This window comes from Rhinolophus sinicus, linkage group LG07 (assembly GCF_036562045.2).
Source record: "Rhinolophus sinicus isolate RSC01 linkage group LG07, ASM3656204v1, whole genome shotgun sequence".
Lineage (NCBI taxonomy): Eukaryota > Metazoa > Chordata > Mammalia > Chiroptera > Rhinolophidae > Rhinolophus > Rhinolophus sinicus.
The window spans coordinates 10,217,142-10,238,581 of NC_133757.1; the positions used below are offsets into that span (position 1 = coordinate 10,217,142).

The window sequence follows — 21,440 nt, forward strand, 5'->3', positions numbered from 1 at the left end:
AACTCCATGAATTGAATCATTTCCACCAGTATTTCAGCAGACCTGCACATATTTACTTGTTAGATTGAGCTCTACTGCATTGGATTGAAAAAAAAAAAAAAATCTTTAGTGTGTAAACGCTCGGTTTTGTCCTCTTAGGCTGTTCTTTTCTTGAACTTGTTTACTCTTCCGTATTTGGGAAAAATAGTAATAGAAAGAGAAACCTGGACAGACAGTAAGTGTTACATCATTTTTATATCCCATGTTTTCTTATTTCAGCTTTACTTTTAGAAGCCCAGTCAACACCATTTCAGGTCACACCTTCAACTATGGCAAATATTGTGAAAGGCCTGTACACTCTCAGACCAGGTAAACTTATACATCATTTCTTTTGGGGTTGGACTCTATTTGTTTATGGTAGTTCCAGCCTTGTTCAAGAGGACAGTGTTTCTCTATATGTTTTCTGAGGCCTATATGGTATTTAGATTTGTGATGGCAAGAAAATTGAGTAGATAACTCATTATTGTGAAATGTAAACTCAGGACTCACTTGGAGTTCTCTCTATACTAGTGAAAACCAACTTGTTTGGGAAATATAAGAAATAATTTGTAGGAGACACTTTCGATAAAATTGAATCTCAAACCTGGCATTAATCTTTGTCCTTTTTGTTATGGAGTTTTTCCTTCACCTCTGCCCCACACTACAAAGATGCACAAGCATCTATATTCACAACTTCGTCTTCTTAGGCCTAGTATGTAACTTGCAAGGAATCTAGAAATGTTGGTAAAGTTATAGTCATTTCCTAAGAATATTTTGAAGAAAGGTGATAGAATAGCAGAACTAAAAGTCAAAGATCACTGTATTCAAAGGCATAGTTTGTAAATTATCTTAATGTAGCTATCTTAGAATAAAGTCATTGTGAATTTAAAGGAATCCCCAGATGCTTTTGTGTATAGCTTCCTGTTTCTAATCCAGAACCTCAGACTTGTCATATGGTCATCTAGCCAATTTAAAAAGATCCACGGGAGAGAGATTGTAGAAGTTCTCAGGGTAGAACATTGTTCTACAATCTAGAAACACAGGGCTGCTATATTGATAGTATAGTAGTCCCCCTTATCTGCAGTTTCACTTTCCACAGTTTACCTGCGGTCAACCATGCTATGAAAATATTAAATGGAAAATTCCAGAAACAAATAATTCGTAATAATTCATAAGTTTTACATTGCATACCACTCTGAGTACCTCAGTTCATCTCATCACGTAGGCATTGTATCACCTCACATCCTCACAAGAAGGGTGAGTGCAATACTTTGAGAGACTACATTTACATCACTTTTATTACAGTATATTGTTACAATTGTTCTGTTTTATTATTAGTTATTGTTGTTAATCTCCTACTGTCCCTAATTTATAAACTAAACTTTGTATGTAAGTATAGGGAAAAACCTGGTGTGTGTGGGGTTTGCTACCCTTGGCGGTTCAGGCATCCAGTGGAACATACTCCCCTCAGTAAGGGGGGACTACTTATCTTTTTGTGAAATGTCTTCTATCATTTGAGGGTTAAATGAAATAAAACATGATCTAAATTGCTTAACATAGTACCTGATAATATAAGCATGCTAACTGTTGTTATTACTATCCAGTTGGGTCCAGTGGTTATTTTAATTAATTGATGGCTTGATTGCTTGCTTAATTTAAAGATATGTCAGACTTTAGCTTGCTAAAATGGAAACCAAGTGAAAACTGGTACTAGGGGCTCAGGCTACTTTCAATAATTTAGTGACTTCTACAGTAGTATTCAAATTTAATGTTACTTAAATGTGGATCGCCTCTTGCTCTATTTATAATTTTTTAACAAATTATTTGTATAAAGTAATTACTTATATAAAGTAGCAAAAATAATTTTATTACATGTGTCCAATAAACTGATGTTTTTCTTTCTCTGGTTTCTCAGAATTTTGAATTTCATTTTACTAAATGTGGTGAAAATGGCTCATGCGTTTTTCTTCCAGTGCTAGATTATGAATAATTTATTTTTTATTTTGGAAGGCATCCAAGTGCAGTATGACAAATTTCTAAATTCTGCCTCCTAAGTAGGCAACTTTATGATAAAAGCTCTGGCTTTTATCATAAATAACAAATTGCAGAATAAAAGTAATTCCTAAGAGTAGAGATGCTTATAGATACATGTTTATTTAAAAGCTGTTTTATCCAGGTTTGAGCTCTTGTAATAGAATTCATACTATGGTGAGCATTTTGTATTTGAGGATTGTCCTTTTGAAAAGGTGAATTTTATCACAGACTAACCTTTTTTTGCCCTAGGCATTTTTCTGAGATACTATTAAACATATTTAACCTTTACATGTCTTACCAGTACCCATTGTATTCCTGGGTTATTAAAGGAGTTTTATTCACCTGACAGAGTAAGGTTAAAATATTTTAAAAGTTGAATTTTAAATGTAAAAGTTTCTTTCATTGCAGTGGTTTGCACATGCTAATCTTAGTATAATGAATGCTTCTGAGTCAACCAAGGAAGTTTTTTAAACTATAGATTTCGGACCATAGTCCTTGGAGATTCTGATGACTGTTATCATTTGAGGTGTGTTTAATTCGGTCTTTACAAAACAGTTGCAGCCATCCCATCCTGCCCTTCTTCGTTTAATACACACATTTGTCTTTGTTTCTTCATCTTTATTTTAATGACTGCCTGGAGTTGCATAAAATGGCAGATCTGTTTGACTCCTGCCACCTCTGACTGATTGGTCGGTGGTTCCCCAGAGCAATGTATTGAGATTCTTTCTAAGCCATATTTGAGTTGAGTTGGATGAAGGGACACAGTTGAGAACATTTTGCCATGAGTTTGTACAGGGCTGAGTGGATTGGTCCTTCTGTCATTTGCGATGCCCCCCCTTTTTTTTTTTCCATCTCTAACTTAGCTGTTCTCCTGTTACATTTTTTTTACTTACCAATGACCCAGCATTAGCGTGATTCTTTTTTCACATTTAAAATTATATTTACTCAAGATTACAATTTTTAAGGTGAGCTCACTGGAATAAATAGAGCATTGACATTTTACGGGTTTTGATACAAAGATGTTTACCGAGAGGAGAAACATTTGAAAGGGCCAGATTAAAAGAATCCAAAAGGGTAGCAGTGCTAAAATTCGGGCCACCAACAAGGAAGAATGCTGGTTTCTTCACACCCCTGCTACTGATGGGCATTATTTATAGTTAGTGTTCATTGAGTAGGGGGAAGAGATTGTGTTTATTGTACCTTAATTTTTTTCCTGAATATTAACAAGGCTTTTATTCTGTTTTTCTCTTGTAAATTATTCAGTCTTATTTTTCATTCATCTTGTCTTACTGATTTATAAAAATGTTTTATAATAAAAATACTAATTTGTCTTTGTCATGTCTGATACAAATATTTTCCTTAGCCTTTTCGTTGCCTGTTTATTTGTGAATGTTTTTCTTTAGATTATTCTCTTGATCGTTTATCTTTTTGTTAATAATTAAATGGCAGTTTAATTCTTATATATTTAATTTGTCATTTAGCATCGATCAAAATAAGTTCTTATTTCAAAAGTACTTACCAGTTATCTCCAGCCCACTTATTAAATGTTTGATTTCCCTCCTCATTTTTGTGGTTCTTCTTTTTTTATATGTCTACTTACTACTACCTGTAGTGTTTTATTCTTGGGCTAGTACATTGTTTTAATTAATGCTTAATAGGGCTAGTGTTTCTACCAAGACTTTTCCCTCCCAATCGCTTTCCCCTCAGAATTCTTCAGTCATCTCATTCTTGTTTTCCCTTATATTTAGAAATTTTGATAAGGTCATTCCAAAATTCTCTAGAGATTTTCATTAAATTTTGTTTAATAGCAATAAAGTGTAAAAATGTCTGCATTCTTTACACTGTAAATTCTTTTTAGAGAGGAAATTAAACCTCTTGTATTTCTTTATCAGAATGGGATTACACTTAAATTTGGCTTAAAATATATTGAGCAAACAAAACCTCCCCTTTCCCACTTAATTTGCCTATATGATTTTCTTAATGAATCTTTTCCTTCCCTCACAGAGTGGGTTCAAATGGCTCCAAGTCTATTTTCTAAATTTATTCCAAACATTCTCCCTCCGGCGGTGGAATCTGAACTTTCTGAATATGCTGCTCAAGATCAGAAACTTCAAAGAGAACTTATACAGAATGGTTTTATGAGGCAAGTTGTTTTCTTCCTTTCATGACAAAATATGTCCATTTCCTTAGGCCAGTTGGGCACAGCAGGGGAGGGAGGCCGAGGCTCTTAGAACGGGAAACACGCTGCTGCTGCTGCTGCTGCTGCTGCTGCTGCTGCTGCTATGGGAGCGACAGGTAGTGGAAATGTTGAAGCTTGGTTTTGATTTTATGGGAGCTGCTCTTTACTAAAAGGATTTCTCACTGGGTGGGCAGTTAGGCGGGGCAGCCTCCGAGAGCTCTTCCAACTGTGATCCTCTCATTGTCGACATTTATGACCAGTTGTAATGTACTTTTATGATTGAACTAGCAAATGACTAGTTTTATGACTAAACTAGTGTAAAGAGGCTTCGGATTCTGTTTTTATGTTTTCATTTTTGCTCTATGTTCTTGTTTCTTTTTTAAAAGTAGGGTATCTCTTTAATGTGGCCAGAAAATTGGACTGCCTTGGTTTTGACGTATACACTTGCTGATTTCTTTAAAATTGACAATTCGGCATCATGGCTATGATACAGAAAATCTTGCAAAGTGCATATTTTCAACAAAAAGAAATTATATAAAAACTTTGTGATTCCTTATGGGAAAACACCATGTTAGGTCACCATATCACTGAACGGTACATAATACCTTATATTTTCACAGTCTATACTCTTTACTTAGCAGTTTTACATATCTTCTTTTATTTGAATCCCTGGCATTGAAAGAAGAAAGCTGTGGAAAGGAAGATACCCGGATTTCTCACTTAGGCATAGTTGTCACCACAAAGTGACTCACTTATCTCTCGAGGACTGCGGGTGGACATTCTCTTTCTTAGCTTCTGAGGCCAAACTAAATCCCAGAGTCTTGACCAAGATCACTGTAACTAAGTCTCTGGTTTCAGCACAGGTTAGGAAAGAAAGCAGATCATTTGCTGGCCTGGGTTGACATTTATCCCATTTTGTCTTGGTGGCATCTGTGTTCATGTGGTAGTGACGGCACTGAGTAATCCACTGGTCCTGTACCCCACTCACTCTCGGGCAGCTCACATTGGAAAGGCTCAGTGAAGCTATTTCAGTAGAAGGCCTCGGAAACCTGACTCTGGTGGCATGTTAGGGAAGGAAAGGCCAGTGGGAAATGGTGGAATGTAAACAGCTAGTTTTCCTCCCTGATGTCCAGTGGTCAGGTGTTTCCTGACATTCGCTGTAATATTTCTAACAGCAGTATTATTTTCATAGATAGAATGAGGCCATTTAATACCATAGTAATTTTGCTTATTCATTTTTGAAGAGCTAATGTATATGTATGATTCAAAAACCAAAATGATAAACGTTGAGAATCAGAAGTAGACACTGAGCAGTTTGGCGCCCCCTGTATCCCCATCTACTGCCACCCCATTAGGTAATCATTTTTATTAGTTTCTTCCAGTGTTTTTTTAATATATGCAGATACAAGCAAACAAAATACATGTTCTTATTTTCATTCCTTTCTTACACATTCATGTGTGTAAATGTACTACAAGTTACCTAACCAGTCCCCAGTAGGTGGCAACTTGAATTATTTCTAGTCTTTTGCTATTACAGAGAATGCTGCAATTAATAGCCTTATCCATGCATAATTTTGTCCCTGTTGCAGGGACATCTGGAGAGTAAATTCCCATAAGTGAGATTGCTGGGTCAAGAGTAAATGCAGTTGTAACTTTGATTAATACAGTCTCGTCAAATTGCCCTCCATAGGGGATTGTACCATCGGGCACAGCCACCAGCAGAGCGGGAAAGTGCCTGCCACTCATGGCCTGGGCTATGGAATGTGCTGTTAAAGTTGGGACTTCTGCCAGGCTGGCAGGTGAAAAATAATTACTCAGCGTTGGTTTAATTGGCATTTATCTAGTTATGAGCGAGGCTAAGCATATTTCCATATGTTTGTATTTTCCTGTGTATATCCTTTGCTCATTTTTCTGTTTGATTGTTAGTCTTTTTGTCTTAGTTTCTAGCTGCTCTTTCTGCAGTGAAGAGATTGATTCTTTGCCAGACATAAGACAGTTTGACTTTGCTTGTGGTGTTGGTCTTTCTTTTTAATTTTAAGTCATGTAGATGTTTTTTTTATGTTTGTATCACTAACTTTATCAGGTTTTGTCTTTATGGCTTAGGTATTTTGAATTGTAGTTTAAAGTTTTTCCTTAAATATTTAAAAATAGATGCAGAGTAATCTGAGTATACCTTTTATGTTTATTTTTTCTAGGCTAACCATCATTTTGAAGTGTTTTATGCTTTTTTTCCATGTTTTATTTGAATGCTTGTTTTTAATTTTAGAGATGAACTTACTGATGGCTTTTAAAAAAAACAGCCTTCTGGAAAATTCTATTTCTGTGAAGTAGTTTAGGAAGATAGGTCTTGTGGAGTTCTTTGAGCACCTTGAATTCACCTTTCAGAGCAGTTCGTGGAACCCTTTAAACACATCCGGAGACATTTTCCTAGTCCTAATCTTGGAACAGGAATAAGAGAACAGGGCGCTGCTCGGTGTAGAGTAGCTCTTATTAAGTTTGCTTGAGAAGAGTGAGCGAGTGAGTGAGTGACTCTATAAATAGCTTCCGGTAACATCTCCTGTGTACATGAAGGACTAACGTGGCCCTGTTGGGCCACGGCCAAGTTGGTTATATTCAGGGAAGTGCCTTGGAGTGTGGGTGTGTATTGGAATTTTTGTTTCTCTTAGGGGATTGTTTCATACAACTTCTGCCTGAAATTTAAACATTAGTATTTCGAGATGTGATCAGATTAAATAGTTTTATTGTACAGATTGAATTGGGCCATCTCTAGAATTAAATTAGTGATCTATTATACATTTACTGTAAGGATTCAGGTCTGCCTTGTAAATTATCCTGTTGGGTGCTTTGCACAGTAGGCCATGCCCAAGCTGACATTTTCGGACTCACTCTGACCCCTGCTGAGCTGTTCCAGACCTCTCAGGAAGGATGTGCAAGACCGTGTACTTAGCAGCTAAGAGGAAGGGTGCCTGCGCCTCCAGCTCTGCGCTTCCAGCTCTGCGCTTCCAGCTCTAGTCCACATCCTGCCCAGCCAAACTTGATGCCTTCTGTGATTATTATTTCGCTAGGAGTGTTTTGGGAGAAATGGTGTCCACTGATGCAGAAAACTTAGAGAATATAGTACAGGCTACCTAACAATAATCCTGTTACTGGCTCTTCTGATATGAGCAGTCATTTTATATATATGCCTAACCAGCCACGTGATTCCTGTTCAGCTTTGCAAACTATTTTTCATTTAAGTTTCTGTTCTACTTACATGATGTACGGAGTCCTAAATAGGCAGTACACGGCTTTAATGTGGATGGCACAGAGTAAGGCTGAAATATTCTGAAATAATGTCTGATGTATCCTCTTTTGCATTTAATGGACAGAGTCTCATTTGAGCTGGAGTTTATGCAGAAGATCTGTAGGTGGAAGGAAATACAGTGTGGACTTACTTCAAAGCTAGAATTAGCATACAAGCTAAGGGCTACATTTTCTTTTTATCTGCTACCTGCAAAATTGAGCTGATTCTTGTTGGGGAGGGCAGGTTGCACCTGTTGTCAAGGATTACATTATGGAAGGTCAGGTCCTTTGGGAACGGCTCACACGCTCTCAGCTGGAGCATCCTCCTGAGGCCAGCATGTGGTCCTCTCCAAACCTTATACCCAGTAGCTCTTAGAGGCAAGGAAAAAAAAAGAAAAGCTCTTTCTGAGTGACCTGGATTTCTGAAACAAAATAGAACCTTGTAGGGGTGTTGTTAGATCTTTTAGCTGAGAGGGTTACTCTAGATTGGGGCTTGTGCATTTAGTAGCAGGGGTTTGGTTTTGAGCACAGCTCATAGCTTTCCCTACTGTGGCGTTGCATCAAATCTCTAGAGGGCAGCCTCTCACATATGTCACATTTACACTCTACTTCCTTTCTCCTGTTCTCACATCTATATTTTTCTTCTGTTATTTTTGCACGTTCAATTTTTATTTAACATTTGGGGGTTGGGAATGAAGGTTATCCATAGCAGTTAATGTTCCAGATATAAAATCCTATATCTTCCTTTTGATCAACATTAACTTGTTTGTTTCAGAATATTTGTTGAATGTTATTGTTATAATATTAGTGTAAATAATAATATAAGACACTGGCTTTGTCTAGATGTAGTGTTCACAATAGAAGTGTTAAAAGTGACATTAGAATGTTTGTTTAGAGTTCTTTGGGCTGTCTAAGACTAGTACATGCTAAATGTTGTTCGTGTTTTTCTCTAAATATTCAATTTATTCAGAGGCCTGTTCTCTTTCTGCCTGTCATTAAGACTCCTCACCCAGCCCAGCAAGAGATTTCTTTCCCAGTCTTGAATAGAACCAGAGCAGGAAAGTGGGAAACTTTGGTAATCTGGAAGATTATTCAAAAGCAGAAATAATTACTTGGCCTAACATTTAATAATCCATCTCTAGAGGCCATTTATGAATTATTCACTAATTTGTTAATTCAGCAAATATTTATTTTCTTCTATGTGTTAGACACTGTTCTAGGTACTGGGTGAACTAGGCAGGTAAAGGTCCTATTTTTATGGAGCTTATGCTCTAATGTCAGGAGTTAAATAGTAAACATATAAACAAATTATTTCAAGTAACAACAAGTGCTATGAAGAAAATTAAAGAGTAGGCTAGAGAGTGAGTGAGCAGGGCACGTGTGAGGGGCTGTTCCAGCTAACTTGGTAACGTAATGCCTTCTGAGGACGAAACATTCCAGCTGGGGTATAGATGATAAGGACACAGCCATTGGCTAGCTAGCGGGAAGAGTACTGCAGGTAGAGGAAATAGTAAGTACAAAAACGCTGACATGTCCAAGAGGCAGGCAGAGGCCAGACTGAAGAGCTGAAGAATGGTGAACAGAGGTGGACTGTGAGGGTAACAGGAGCCGTTTCTCACAGGGCTGGGAAAGTGAATTTGAATTGATTTTTAATTGTAATGAAAACCCACTGACGGGCTTTAATCAGGGGCATGAAATAACCTTATTTCTGTTTTTACGTAAGATCACTTTGGCTCTTGTCAGGACTTAGAATTGTGTAGGGGAGAGACGGTAGCGTCTTGGATTGGGGTTGTAGCTGTGGAGTGGGTGAGGATTATTTCGGATTATGTTTTGGAATAAAATGTTCCAGAGGGAAGAAAAGAGAGAGGAAAAAGGATGAGCGGGGATTTTGGCCTGAGTGACTGGCTGCATAGTGGTTCCATTCATGGAGGAGACCGAGTTAGGAGTGGGACGCTGTGGAGTCAGCACTGCACGGTGGCCAGCGCACATTTGCAATATATTAATCACCCAAGTGGCAGCGGTGATGAGGCAGTTGGATCTATGTCTGAAGTGCAGGGGGAAAAATCAGAGCTAGAGAAATAGATCTGGGACCCAGAGGCAAATGGATAGTATTTCAAGTCACAGGCCTGGTATGATTGCTGTTCCAGACTAAGGAGAATATACAAGGAGAAGAAAAGTGGCCAAGGACAGAGTATTTTAGGAAGGAAGAGATCAACTGCGTAAATGCTGCTAAGGGACCGAGGAAGAAAGAGCTAGTGAATTGGTCATTATTATTCATTACTTAAGCATTTTCATCATTTGTCTGCATTTTTCTGAGAAAGTAGAGAGACAAAAATTGGATTTATAGGTAGTTTAGGACCTAATCAGAACCTCTATTTTCTTAACTCTAAAGTGGAACTAGAACTTGAACTTTGGTGTTTGAAGATGAACTGGTTCACATATGTAAAGGTTCATGTTCTGTCTGCAAGAAGGATATTCAGATTCGTGAGATTCTGAGATTTTTCAAAAGCTCTAAGCAGTAATCAGTCTCGTAATAGGACTTTTAGGGGGAAGACTTTGAATTATCCTATTTCATATTTGAAATTTGCCCTATATCAAGGTCACTAGGGACGTTGATAGCAGAGCCCAGGTTAATCTTCAAAAACATTTTAGTTTGAACCTATTTCTAGAACCCAGTATAAACCATCTTTATAGATAATCCTTCTTTTTTAAAATAGCTTTCTATGTTTAAAAGACAGCACCTTTAGCTAAGAATATCCAGGTTATAAATGACTCAGCTGCTGTGTAAGTTTAGTGCCTTTTTAAAATAGGTTGTTGGGTTAGAATTGAAATACCTGCTGTACTTCCATTGTCAGTTACATCAATTCATTTCTCCTGTTTTTGTGTGTGAAGATACCAGTCAGTCCTGCTGACTCCCTCTTCTTTCTTGCATCCCCAGAGGTGATCAGTCCCGCAAGAGAGCCGGGGATGAGCTGGCTTATAGTAAGTACTGATGCCCCTTACTGCCTTTGATGGCTTTGTGGTGTGAGGTGGCCGCTGCGGTGACTGTGCAGTGAGTATTGTGACGTCCATAGTGTTCTCGATGGCTCCCTCATTAGGCCAATGTGTGATCAAGGTCGGACTGTCCTGCAGTGGCTGCTGTCACGTCCAGATGCTGCTGCTGGTTCTCAGGCAGTTGTGCGGAGGCTGCCAGCTTCTTCAGTCTCTTCTAGAAAGGGATGATGACCCAGTCTCGGTTGCTGATGATCTAGCCCCCTTTTACTTCACTCAAAGCCACATGGCTTGGAGATAGGGGTGTGTGTGCATGTGTGTGTGTGATCTCCTTTTGGGGGTTGGGAGAGGGGTGAGAAATATGTGTTAAATAAACAGATTCCGACCATTATCAAATGTCTGCTATTCATACTTTTTCCTGTTCCGATGATTTCTTTTCAGACAGCTCATCAGCATGTGCAAGTTCCAGAGGGTACAGATAGTGAATGTATTGAATGTACTTTCCTTCCTGAAAAAAGGACACACTGGAGCTGCAGAGACTGTATTCAGAGCACAGCAGGGTCCTGCACTCAGGAGCTCTGTCACAAAGCTGTTCTTGGAAGAGGATGATGTTGGACTTCTTACTTTGGTTTGTAATTTTAAGCAACAAAAAACTAACATGCAAAAGCAAAATCACAGTCAGTTGCTGCTAGACTTGGGGATCATTTTGAAATGGGGCAATCTTTTAATGCGTTTATCTACAGATTCCATGAGGAGCAAGCATCTTGAAAAGTGACCATTGCTAAATGAAATCCAGCAGCCCAAATCAGCAGCTTCCTCCAAAAATATAAGAGCAGAAGAATCTTTTATCTTTTTCTTTTTTTTTTTTTTTAAGCACTTGTTTTGTTCATTTGTGGACTTGGCACTTCGGCATATTGGTTTCACACATCAAGATACTGTTTGCTTTAAAACCAAGCGAATCATTACAATGCAGTATTTTTCACCCATAACTAAAACAAACCCCTTTCAAAGAGTTGGTCTTTGTTTAGCATTAGACAGTCTTGTTAAAGGAAAATGCTAACTCTGCTTTCGCTAGAACTTTTCCCCCATCAGTTCACAATTTTTTTCTACTCTGTGCCTTGAGCTTTGTGCACTTTGCAACTCTGTGACCATGTTGTCAAACTCACAAACGCTTCCTGAAAAAGTTGAAGGTGTCACGGACTAACCCACCAACATGGCAGGTGTGACTTCCCAGCAGGATGCTAACTAAGTGGGAAAGTAGAAACACGTTGCACACTGGTCAGATTTCCCCCGCCTCACTGCGACATACTCACGTTAATGTTGGGGACCAACTCTTGTAGAACACTTCCATTCCCTCTGTCACCTAACGCGATTTCACCGGCTACTGTAGGATGGGCATCGTGTTCAGGGGTGGCCGGTACTTGAGCATTAAAACTCCCCTTTTAATAGTGTTGAGAATTATCCAACAGTAAAAGCTGGTTCCTGTGATGCTCTAGGAAGCAGATACGGTTATTCAATCCAAATACAATCAGTGGTGTGGGATTCCTGATCCATTTCATTTTAAATGGGTAAGATGAGTACTTAAAAAAAAGTCTGCAGTCTGCATCTTTTAAACGCTGTATTTGAGTCAGTAGAGAAGCGGCAGCCCTGCTGTGTGAGGCTCCCTGTCAGCGGCGGCAAAGCTGTCTTCTGATTCTGCACCCACAGTGCTGTTCAGCTCCTTGTAAAAGACTCCGAAGATTAATGTAGTTGTTGAAAGGCAAAGAAAAATAGGGCGATGTGGCAAGCGAAAAATATTTTTTCCCCTCAGTTTTGCTTGAATCTAACTTGAGCATATGCTTGAGTCTATTTGGAAATGTCAGATTAATATTTACCTCTTTAGAGAACTTGGAGGAGGAAAAGACGACATATCAGAGATACTGTCACACTTCGCAGGTTTTTTGTAAGAGTTGCCTCTGCCAATTCAGTTTGTCCTTTTTTGGGGGTGGAAGGGGTGGGAAAGTGAGAAATGTGATCTTGGGAGCAAGTAAGTCATCTAATAGAATTCCTATATTTGTAAACTTACCATTCATAGAAGGAAAAGTAAAGGTGGTCAGATTTATTTTTTTAAGTACTTATTAACCAGAGTGGGTGGGTTTCGTGGAGAACTTGAATTAGACTCATTCAACTCTCTGAGCATTTTAGATTATATTGATAAACACTGAATTACTGTAAGACTATATACAGGCTCTCATTATGCCCTGTGCAGTTTGATTTGCTAATAACATTCTAGTATCGAGGAAAAATTCCGTTTTATCATGACGTCCAAATTTTACTTTTCTCAACGGAATGCTTGCTGCAGGCTTATAAATAACACCTGCAGCTGAAGTCTGTCCTGAGGGGTTTTAATAATATTTCTGAAAGGAATAAAATTGGAATGTTTCTTTAAATGTGGATGAATTCTTCAGTATTTTAATAATATACCCAAATGCTTTTTCTGGGAGAGACGATTCTTCTTTGGCCAACAGTGGAACTTTCCCTATAAAAGCATTGTATTATGATGTGAATTGGCATTAAAATCTTTGAATGTCTTTTGTATTATTAAGTTAATGGAGAAATATTGTATATTGTCTTTTTATTGCTATATATGTGTTAACAAAAACAGCAGAGTAAAATTTGCAAATTTAGTTTCTCTAAATGTTTGTGCAGTGACGCAGCCAGCTGTGGGTCAGGGCTTGGCGCTGCGCCATAGAAAGAACACACACGTCCTCCTGTGCTTGTGACCTGGTGGGCACTCATTTTTACCCCTGGAGACACACTGCAGTATGAAGAAGCTATTTCTTTATTTCAAGTCAAAATTGACCCTGCTTGTTTAATTGGGATTCTCAACAAAATCCTTAGTTTGCAACATGAGAGGGAACAAGGTTTGTCCTCCATTTCGTGTGGACTCAGTACTGTGCCAGCACGTACTCTCTTCTCATGTTCACTTGTGCGCTTCCTGCCCGTACAGTGCAGTTTCTCCACACCCATTAAATCCTGGCTGGTGGGGCCAGGTCACTGAAGACAGAAAAGCGTATGTGCGCTTAATTTGGCTAAACTGCTAGTGTGTGTACAGCCTGAATTGAGACCCTCCGAAAGAGAGCCAGTTCCGTCACCTTGACGTAATGGAGTGTTCAAGTATAAAGGGGTGATCATGGTTTTGTGAGACAGGTACTTATTTTCAAGGTTGGCCTGAATCTTCAGTAACAGTGTCATGTCCCCTGTTGTCGCAGCTGCACCCCAGCCCAACAAGACTACTCCTTTGTTTTTTGTGGGGAAGAAAGCAAAACCTGGTATAGTGACTCCAAAGCTAGTAGTTCTTAGGAGTTGGTGAGAAGAAACACAAACCTGGATGTGTGAGTTGTGCATTATTATATTTCGCGGAAACATTACCTTTTTTTTTTTTTTTTTTTCCTGTCCCTTTTATAAGTTTGAGGCAGTTCCCCTCTATTTCTTTGGGGTAGAGGATGAAAACTAATTTGAGAGTGAGACTGCAAAAGCACAGGTGCCCCTGGCCATAAGGCTGCACAGGTGTGTCCAGGCTGCATCCCCGGAAAGCTGCCCCTCCCCTTGCTTTCTGTCTAGTTGCAGATTTGCACATAAAGAATTCCTCAGGAAGAGTTTGCATATGAATCACCTCGCAATATTCTGTACTGACCGAATAAGGGATTTGAAAGTCCTTCAGCACAAAAGGAGAACTTCAGAGTGGTGGTCTGTGCACACATACTAGCAAAGGTAGTGAGTGATCTAGCAAACACAACTAGTTTCTGCAGGTATGAAGTGAGCAGGGATACCTGTATCATACTCTGTTTCCCCGAAAAGAAGACCTACCCCGACAATCAGCTCTAATGTGTGTTTTGGAGGAAAAATTAATATAAGGTCCCGGGCTCTTACATTAATTTTTGCTCCAAAAGACGCATTAGAGCTGATTGTCGGGCTAGGTCTTCTTTTCGGAGAAACACGGTAGTATTAAATAAGCCGCTTAATCTCCCGGAGTAACCCTTCCGGATTTGTCGTCGTCTTATTGAGGCTGGCTGTGTTTCCTTCTGTTTTATTACAATTATTTCCATGATTATTATGCAAGAGGTATTGTCCTTAAGCTAAACGTCGGTTGTTTAATAAGCAGCTATTAAAATAACTGAATGTTGTTTTATGAACATACACTACTAACCTGAGATATTTAAAAACTTTACACCTGAAAACTAACACGAAAAACCTACATTAGCTATCCAGTCAGTGTTTGGATGTTTTGAGTTGATTTTTTTTATGGTATCTCATTGAGCTTCAGAGTATGATGTTTACTTTACTCCAGGTCTAGACCTCTTACAGGAACTTTAAAATTTAAGATCAGAATGTGAATCCCTTGACTGACGCTTATAAGAGGATTATAGGACCTTGTTGGTTGTGATTACTATTTTCAATAAGGTGGCATAAGATGAAATCATGTTTATCAGAAGTTAAAATAGAGGTCCTAAGTAGTTCATGGAGAAATGGATTTCCTGTTCCTTCTATTAGCTTGTTGAAATGTGCCCATTTCTGGCCACCAGAATATCTGAAAGGACTCCTGTTCCTTTTCAAGGGAAATGATTTCTGTCCCCACCGTTTATTATCTAAGTCATTGCACCTTCCCTCCTGCACTGACCAAGACCCTATTTTGAATGTCTTTCCAGAGCTGAGTGGCACAAGTATATATACTATGTCTGCTTCTGTTGATGGAATGGCTGTGGGAGAATTGATGAAAATATTCAGCAGCGGTGCATTCTTACAGGACCCTCGTATATATTATACCTCTGCTTGATGGAAACGATCTTTGTTTCTGGTTGGACTGGATTGTTTAGAAAAGTGTTAATAGCTTACAATTCTGGGAAATTTATAGTGTGGCTCTAGGTTGAATTCTGTGGTTTGAAAAAATAAATATTTTGTATTGATTGCCACATGTCATTTCAATGTTGTGACTATGTACTGAATGCAATAAGATTGTAGATATTCTCTTAGAAGGGTGTGTTTTTTAAAACAGATGGCAATTTAATTACACTCATTGGTCTGGTTTGTCAATATTACAGCCATGCAAGTCAGGAGAAAGTTTTCAAATGTGAAGTTGTGGGGAGCTGTGGTGGTAATGCTTATGAATAAATGGAAGGTCAGATGCAGACAAGAAGCTTTGTCGCCCACCAGTACAGCCAGAGCAAGGATGAAGCAATGAAATCCAGTCCCTGGTGGTGCTTGTTTGTTGGAAAGCATAGTGGGGCTTAGAACAGGGTGTCCTGTGCATCAGCTTTTTATTAATCCCAGAAAAACAATATGGTGGATGACATTTGTATTGACCTGGGATTCAAATCCACTGACTTTGGCCCTGATCTTTAACTCTTGATGGTTTTGAATCAGTCCTTCTGTATTAGGGTGCAAACCATCACTCTGAAACATTGTGGTTAATGAAATAAATCTTGTACAGATGTCCTTGACCTTGTTATGTTGATACCTGGTTTACTGGAACTTTCTTGTAATACAGAACATGATGATTTTGCTTATAGTACATTTGTAATGCCTTCTGAATGAAAATGACACTCTGCACGTCTCTTCTACCATGGTTAAGTAGTCTGCAGGGTGCGTGTCCACCTGGACCTCTGTACCAGTTGTAAAATACTGTGTGTGTGTGTGTGTGTATGTGTGTGTGTGTGTGTGTGTATTTAACCATATATATAGTTATGTGTAACTATATGTATTTAGTTTTATATATATATACACACACACATATATATATACACACACACACACACACACACATATGTACATATATGTAGTTTTTCCTTTTTAAACACTGGCACATGGTGGACCCTTAATCAAAACTTTCTGATGTGGGATTTTTTGCATTGATTATACCATGTTTTTTAGAAAAATAAACCTTTGTGTTTTCTTGTTATGAAATTAGTAATATCCCCTAATGTTTTCTTGTAATCTTATTTGACAATTTTAGTTTCTCTTGCTGTCTCTTTACAAGTGTCCTTTCCTACAGTGTTCTCAGAATGCTGGCTCTTCCCCTCTTTTTTGTAACCTAAGCTGTGTGCTGATGGTACCTCCTTTTTGATTAACACACAGAACTGGATGCAGTGACTTTAAATTTTTTTTCTCTGCATTTAAATCACCTGACAGTTTCCTCCTTCAGCTTTTGTGTTGTTTTTTTCCAGCCAAGTAGGGGGCTATTTAAATCCTCTCCCTTCTATTAGCAATTTTTTTTAACTGATTATAAAACTTATCTACTGGAGCCAGTTCTTTGTATGTATTTATGTATGTTTAATTTATTTACTCTATTGGCCTATCTCTCAATCTATAATTCTAAAATATTTGAATTTCATAAAAACATGATATAGTAAGAGAGAATATCATACATAGAAACCGAGAGCAAAAGTTTAAGTCTCAGCTTAACCTGTTGTATGTTCTTGGATATGTTATTTTTCTTAACCTCAGTTTCCCTATGTTAATATTACCCTTTTTTTCTTCCCAGATTGCTAGTGATAGGGCCGCTACATATGGCAATGGGCTTAATTTGCTGGAAGGATATATCAATTCTAAACTTCTTAATTACGTGGCCTATGTGACTAATAATATATGTCAAAATAAGAAAAAAGTGGCCACAACTACAACGAGAAATAGATTAATCTACCAATATAACAGGCATTTTTAATACATCTCCATCTTTAATTAATAGATCATGAAGAAGACAGAATTATTATGATCATTAAGGGCATAGAAGATTTAAATAAAACAGCTAATAAATTTGATGGGGAGATATATTATATCCCCTTGTACCCTCCAATAAGAAAATAAGCATTTTTGCAAACCAAATCTAAGATTGTATTAAAGTATAGCAAATGACCAAATTGGATTTATCTCAGGAATGCAAATTGGTTAATATTAGGGAATCCATTAATGTGACTCATCTATTAACAGATTAACGTTGTATAATCAGATTGTCTATGAAAATCCAAAGAATCTACAAGGCAAATTAGAAGACTTAAGAGTTTATCAAGTTGCTGGAACAAAATCAGTATGCAAATATCAATTATATTTTCATGCACCAACCGCAAGCAACAGTGACTTTTAAAGTTTTTAAACATAATTAAGAAATACAATTTATAGTAAGAACAAAAAATGTAAAGCACCTAAGAATAACTCTTAATAAAAGGTATATAAGCCTTTAAATGAGAAAATAATTATTAAAAAAGAAAAAACACCTTTACAGACATAAATATATGGCAAGACTGTGATGGATAAAATCATCTAGGTTTCAACTCTTTCTACAAATTAGTTACTAGATTAATGCAATTCCAGAAAAAGTCCCAATGGTTTTCATTGCGGTACTTGACAAGCTGATCCTAAAATACAAATGGAAGAACAAAGGGCTAAGGATATCCAAGACCTTCCTAAAAATCAGAATGAAATGTGAGAACTAGCACTTCCAAATTGTAAAACTATAAAATATAGTGGTTAAAACAATGTGGAATTGGTGCAGAGATGACAAGTAGGTGAATGAACAAGAATGAATGAACAAGAATAAAGAGCTTGGAAACTCTTGTACGGGAACTTGATTTTTAAAAGGGTAACATTGCAGATGACTGGGGAGGAGGATGGATTATTTATAAATGGGGTGTCGTAATTCTTCACAAAGGAAAAGAACTAATTGGTCCTCTACCTTACACTAGGCAAAAGTCAGTCCCAGGTGGACTGATTTACATAGGAAAGTTAAATCTATAAAACTTTTAGAAGACAATATAGAAGAATATTTTTAAGACTTTGGGAAATGGAGGAAGGATTTTGTAAACAAGGTAGTGCAAATCATTAATTAAAAAAAATAATTTGGCTACATTGATAGCAAGTACTTTAGTTTACCAAACATGCCGGGAGTGAAACAATAAGCCCAAACTGGAATAAGGTACAGATAACCAGGACATGTACATATATAACTGGTAAAGAACAGCTGAACGCCAATCTGTAACAAAAACAACTTGGCAGAGAAATGGGCAGAAGACACAAGCAGGCCTTTCATAGAAGAAACAAATGGCCCGTAAACATGAAACGATGTTCAACTTCATTAGTTGCATATTGAAATGCATATTGAAACTGTAAAGAAACAGCATTTCTTAGCCACCAAATTGGCAGCGACAAAAAAGTCAGAAAATACCAACAACTGGAGAGACACAACAAACAGGAACTTGCATCCACTATTGGCATGTAAACTGGCGCTACCACTTTGGAAAACAGTATTATCTAGTGAAGTGGAACACAGGTGCAGCTTACAGCCCAGGATTTATGCTCTTAGAGAAACTTGTGCGGGTGCAGGCACTCAGGACACACAGAGAAATGGTCACAACACTGTTATTTGTAATAACCAAAAAGGAGGAGGGAAGGAGAGCCAAATGCCCCTCTTCAGTAGAATGAATGAAGGAAGCATACATGTACAGTGGAATTTTCTAGAGCAGTGAGTGTAATGTAGAGCTTTGCACATCAGCATGGGTGAACCAGAAATGTTGAGTCAAAGCAGCAAGTTAGAAAAACACAGTCAGCCTGGGTCCCTTTAAGTAAAGTTCAAAAACAGGAAAAACTATATTGAAGGACTCCTAAGTGGTAAAACGAAAGAGAAGAGGATTGCAGCATTCAAGATGATGGTTTCCTGGGGGTGAGGTGGAGCGAAGGAGCAGAGAGGAGCACGGGCTTATGAGCACGTGGTCATAGGGACATTCTGACCGCTGTGAACAGGTCAGTTCTTGAGTTAATACTGTACATTCAGTGCAAAGCCAATTCCAATGCCAAAGAGTGTTTTTGATATATATTATAAGTCCACAATGTACACCTGAAACTAATGTAATGTTAAATGTCATTTATACCTCAATTTAAAAAAATGAGAAAACCGAAATGCCCAACAATGGGGAGTTAATTAAATGACAGCATGCCCATATAGTGGCGTTAAAAATGATGTTGCAGAAGATTGCTTAGCAACATGGGAAAGTATTCATAATAAGTGAAAATGCAAAAATATGTACAAACCCATTAGATGAATGTGTTATGAAAGGACATGCACAAAACGTGGCTTTAAAAAAATGTTATTTTCTTTATGTTTTAAATAAACATGACTTTAAAAATTCATATGGAAGTGTAAACAAATGAAAATAGGAAAACCTTCATTTGAAAGGGGAGAAAAAAAGGAACTTGCTCTACCAAAAAGGAATAGTGTTTTTAAAGTGCAATTAAATTTTTACGCTGGTATAAAAATAGACAAGTTAATGGAAAATCGTTTTTAAAATAGACTCTACTTTTAAGAGTTTAGAGTACGTTAAAGGTGGCTTTTTGAAATAAGCCTGGCCTTGATGGGTTATTCAATAAAAGGTGCTGGTATAACTGGCGGAAATTAAATTGATTCCTATTATACCATTCACCAAAAGCAATTAAGTTATAAAAACTAGAAGGCAGTATAGTTAATATTTTCTTGGGGGTTGGAGAACGTTGTTCCAAGGGTACAAGCAGTGAACAGAAGCCTGTGTACAGCCCATAGCACATGAGTGTGTATAAACATAGATATTTTAAAAGTAATGTTTATGTACTATACCGATACACAGAAGAAAATGAAAAAAAAGATGAGGTAAAATGTTTTAAAATATTTTGTGTATTTGTGGTAAAAAAAAACATTTGCTCTTTCTAAAAATTTTTTCTTTTAGGGAGAGCCATACGATTAAAAATGCCTCATTATTTTTGAAACTCCTAGTTTTAACATCTTATGATATAAACAAGTTAATGTCTGGTTCTAAGGTAAGTTTGTTTTAATAGCAATTGTAGTTGAAAAGCCACTTCCTTAAGATCTGTGGATCCAAATGACTGCTTGCTGAAAAACAATACTCATTTTTCAGTTCCATCCACTAGTCTTTAAAAATGTTTGTTGAAATCTTTATAATAAATTTCCATCTTTCTCACTGTCAGTAAGTTGTTCATGCTCAATAATTGGGAGTGTGGCATGTTTACTGTTGGTAGTGAATGAGTTCAAAATCTACTGAAACTCATTTCGGGATTGCATCTCCCAAGTTTAAGTGTGCGCTTATGAGAATTTGTATAGGTGACAATTTTTGACAACACATTTTCACAAAGCTAGAAGCATGTCTGACCATTTTCAAAATGCACTTAACATCATATCGGATAAAGTCTGTTCATTTTTTAAAAATAACTTGCAGATCACATATTACTAATAAGCACTTGTCACCACAAGAAAGGTTTGCAGATTACAAACATTTGTCTTTTTTTTTTTTTTTAATTGGGGAACTGTGTTTCTCCAGGGCCCATCAGCTCCAAGTCGTTGTCCTTCAATCTGGTTGTGGAGGGCGCAGCTCAGCTCCAAGTCCAGTTGCCATTTTCAATCGTAGTTGCATTGCAAGGGGCACAGCCCACCATCCCAGGTGGAAATTGAACCGGCAACCCTCTTGTTGAGAGCTCGCGCTGTAACCAACTGAGCCATCCGGCTGCCCAACATTTGTCTTTTTATCAATAGAAAAATATGTATCTTTTAGTTTGAGAGTACTTCTAAGAATGTTGCTGTGAGATAAGCAGCAAAAATTTTTGGGGGTTTAAATTTTCCCATCATGAAATACTTTAAAAATGCCCTTATATAGGATGATAAAATCCATAAGTCCAGTTGCCTTGTGGGGAGCACACAACACGCGATATTCTGGGAGAGAGCGGCACCAGGTCAAACCCCTCTGATCTCACACTCCTTTCAAGATAACCACATTTTGTACGTGCTACCTGGTGATTTAGATGTACAGTGTTAAGTATGGGCAAAGCTGCTTTTAAAAACAAAGCTCGTGTTTTCTTTCTGCATTTCTGTGGATCTTGTTTGCTTCGGAGACCACTAACTTAGACATGAAGAGATTTTTCT

The 21,440-nt window shown here is 37.7% G+C and overlaps 1 protein-coding gene across 5 annotated transcripts in view; it reads left to right on the forward strand.

Moving 5' to 3' along the window:
* The window catches only part of CACUL1 (CDK2 associated cullin domain 1), a 227,285-nt gene extending 206,795 nt beyond the window's left edge, over positions 1-20,490 (forward strand). Inside the window, exons 15-18 of one of the 5 annotated variants that reach the window (XM_074338983.1) lie at positions 259-348; positions 4,057-4,195; positions 10,452-10,495; positions 10,612-10,902. In XM_074338983.1, coding sequence (XP_074195084.1) covers positions 259-348; positions 4,057-4,195; positions 10,452-10,495; positions 10,612-10,805 — 467 coding nt within the window. In that variant the 3' untranslated portion in view covers positions 10,806-10,902. Of the gene's footprint in view, positions 1-258; positions 349-4,056; positions 4,196-10,451; positions 10,496-10,611; positions 10,906-10,945 lie in introns of those variants that run through there. The other 4 variants (XM_019725260.2, XM_019725261.2, XM_074338980.1 and 1 more) reach the window with 4 other exon arrangements.
* Positions 20,491-21,440: the final 950 nt, after the last annotated feature.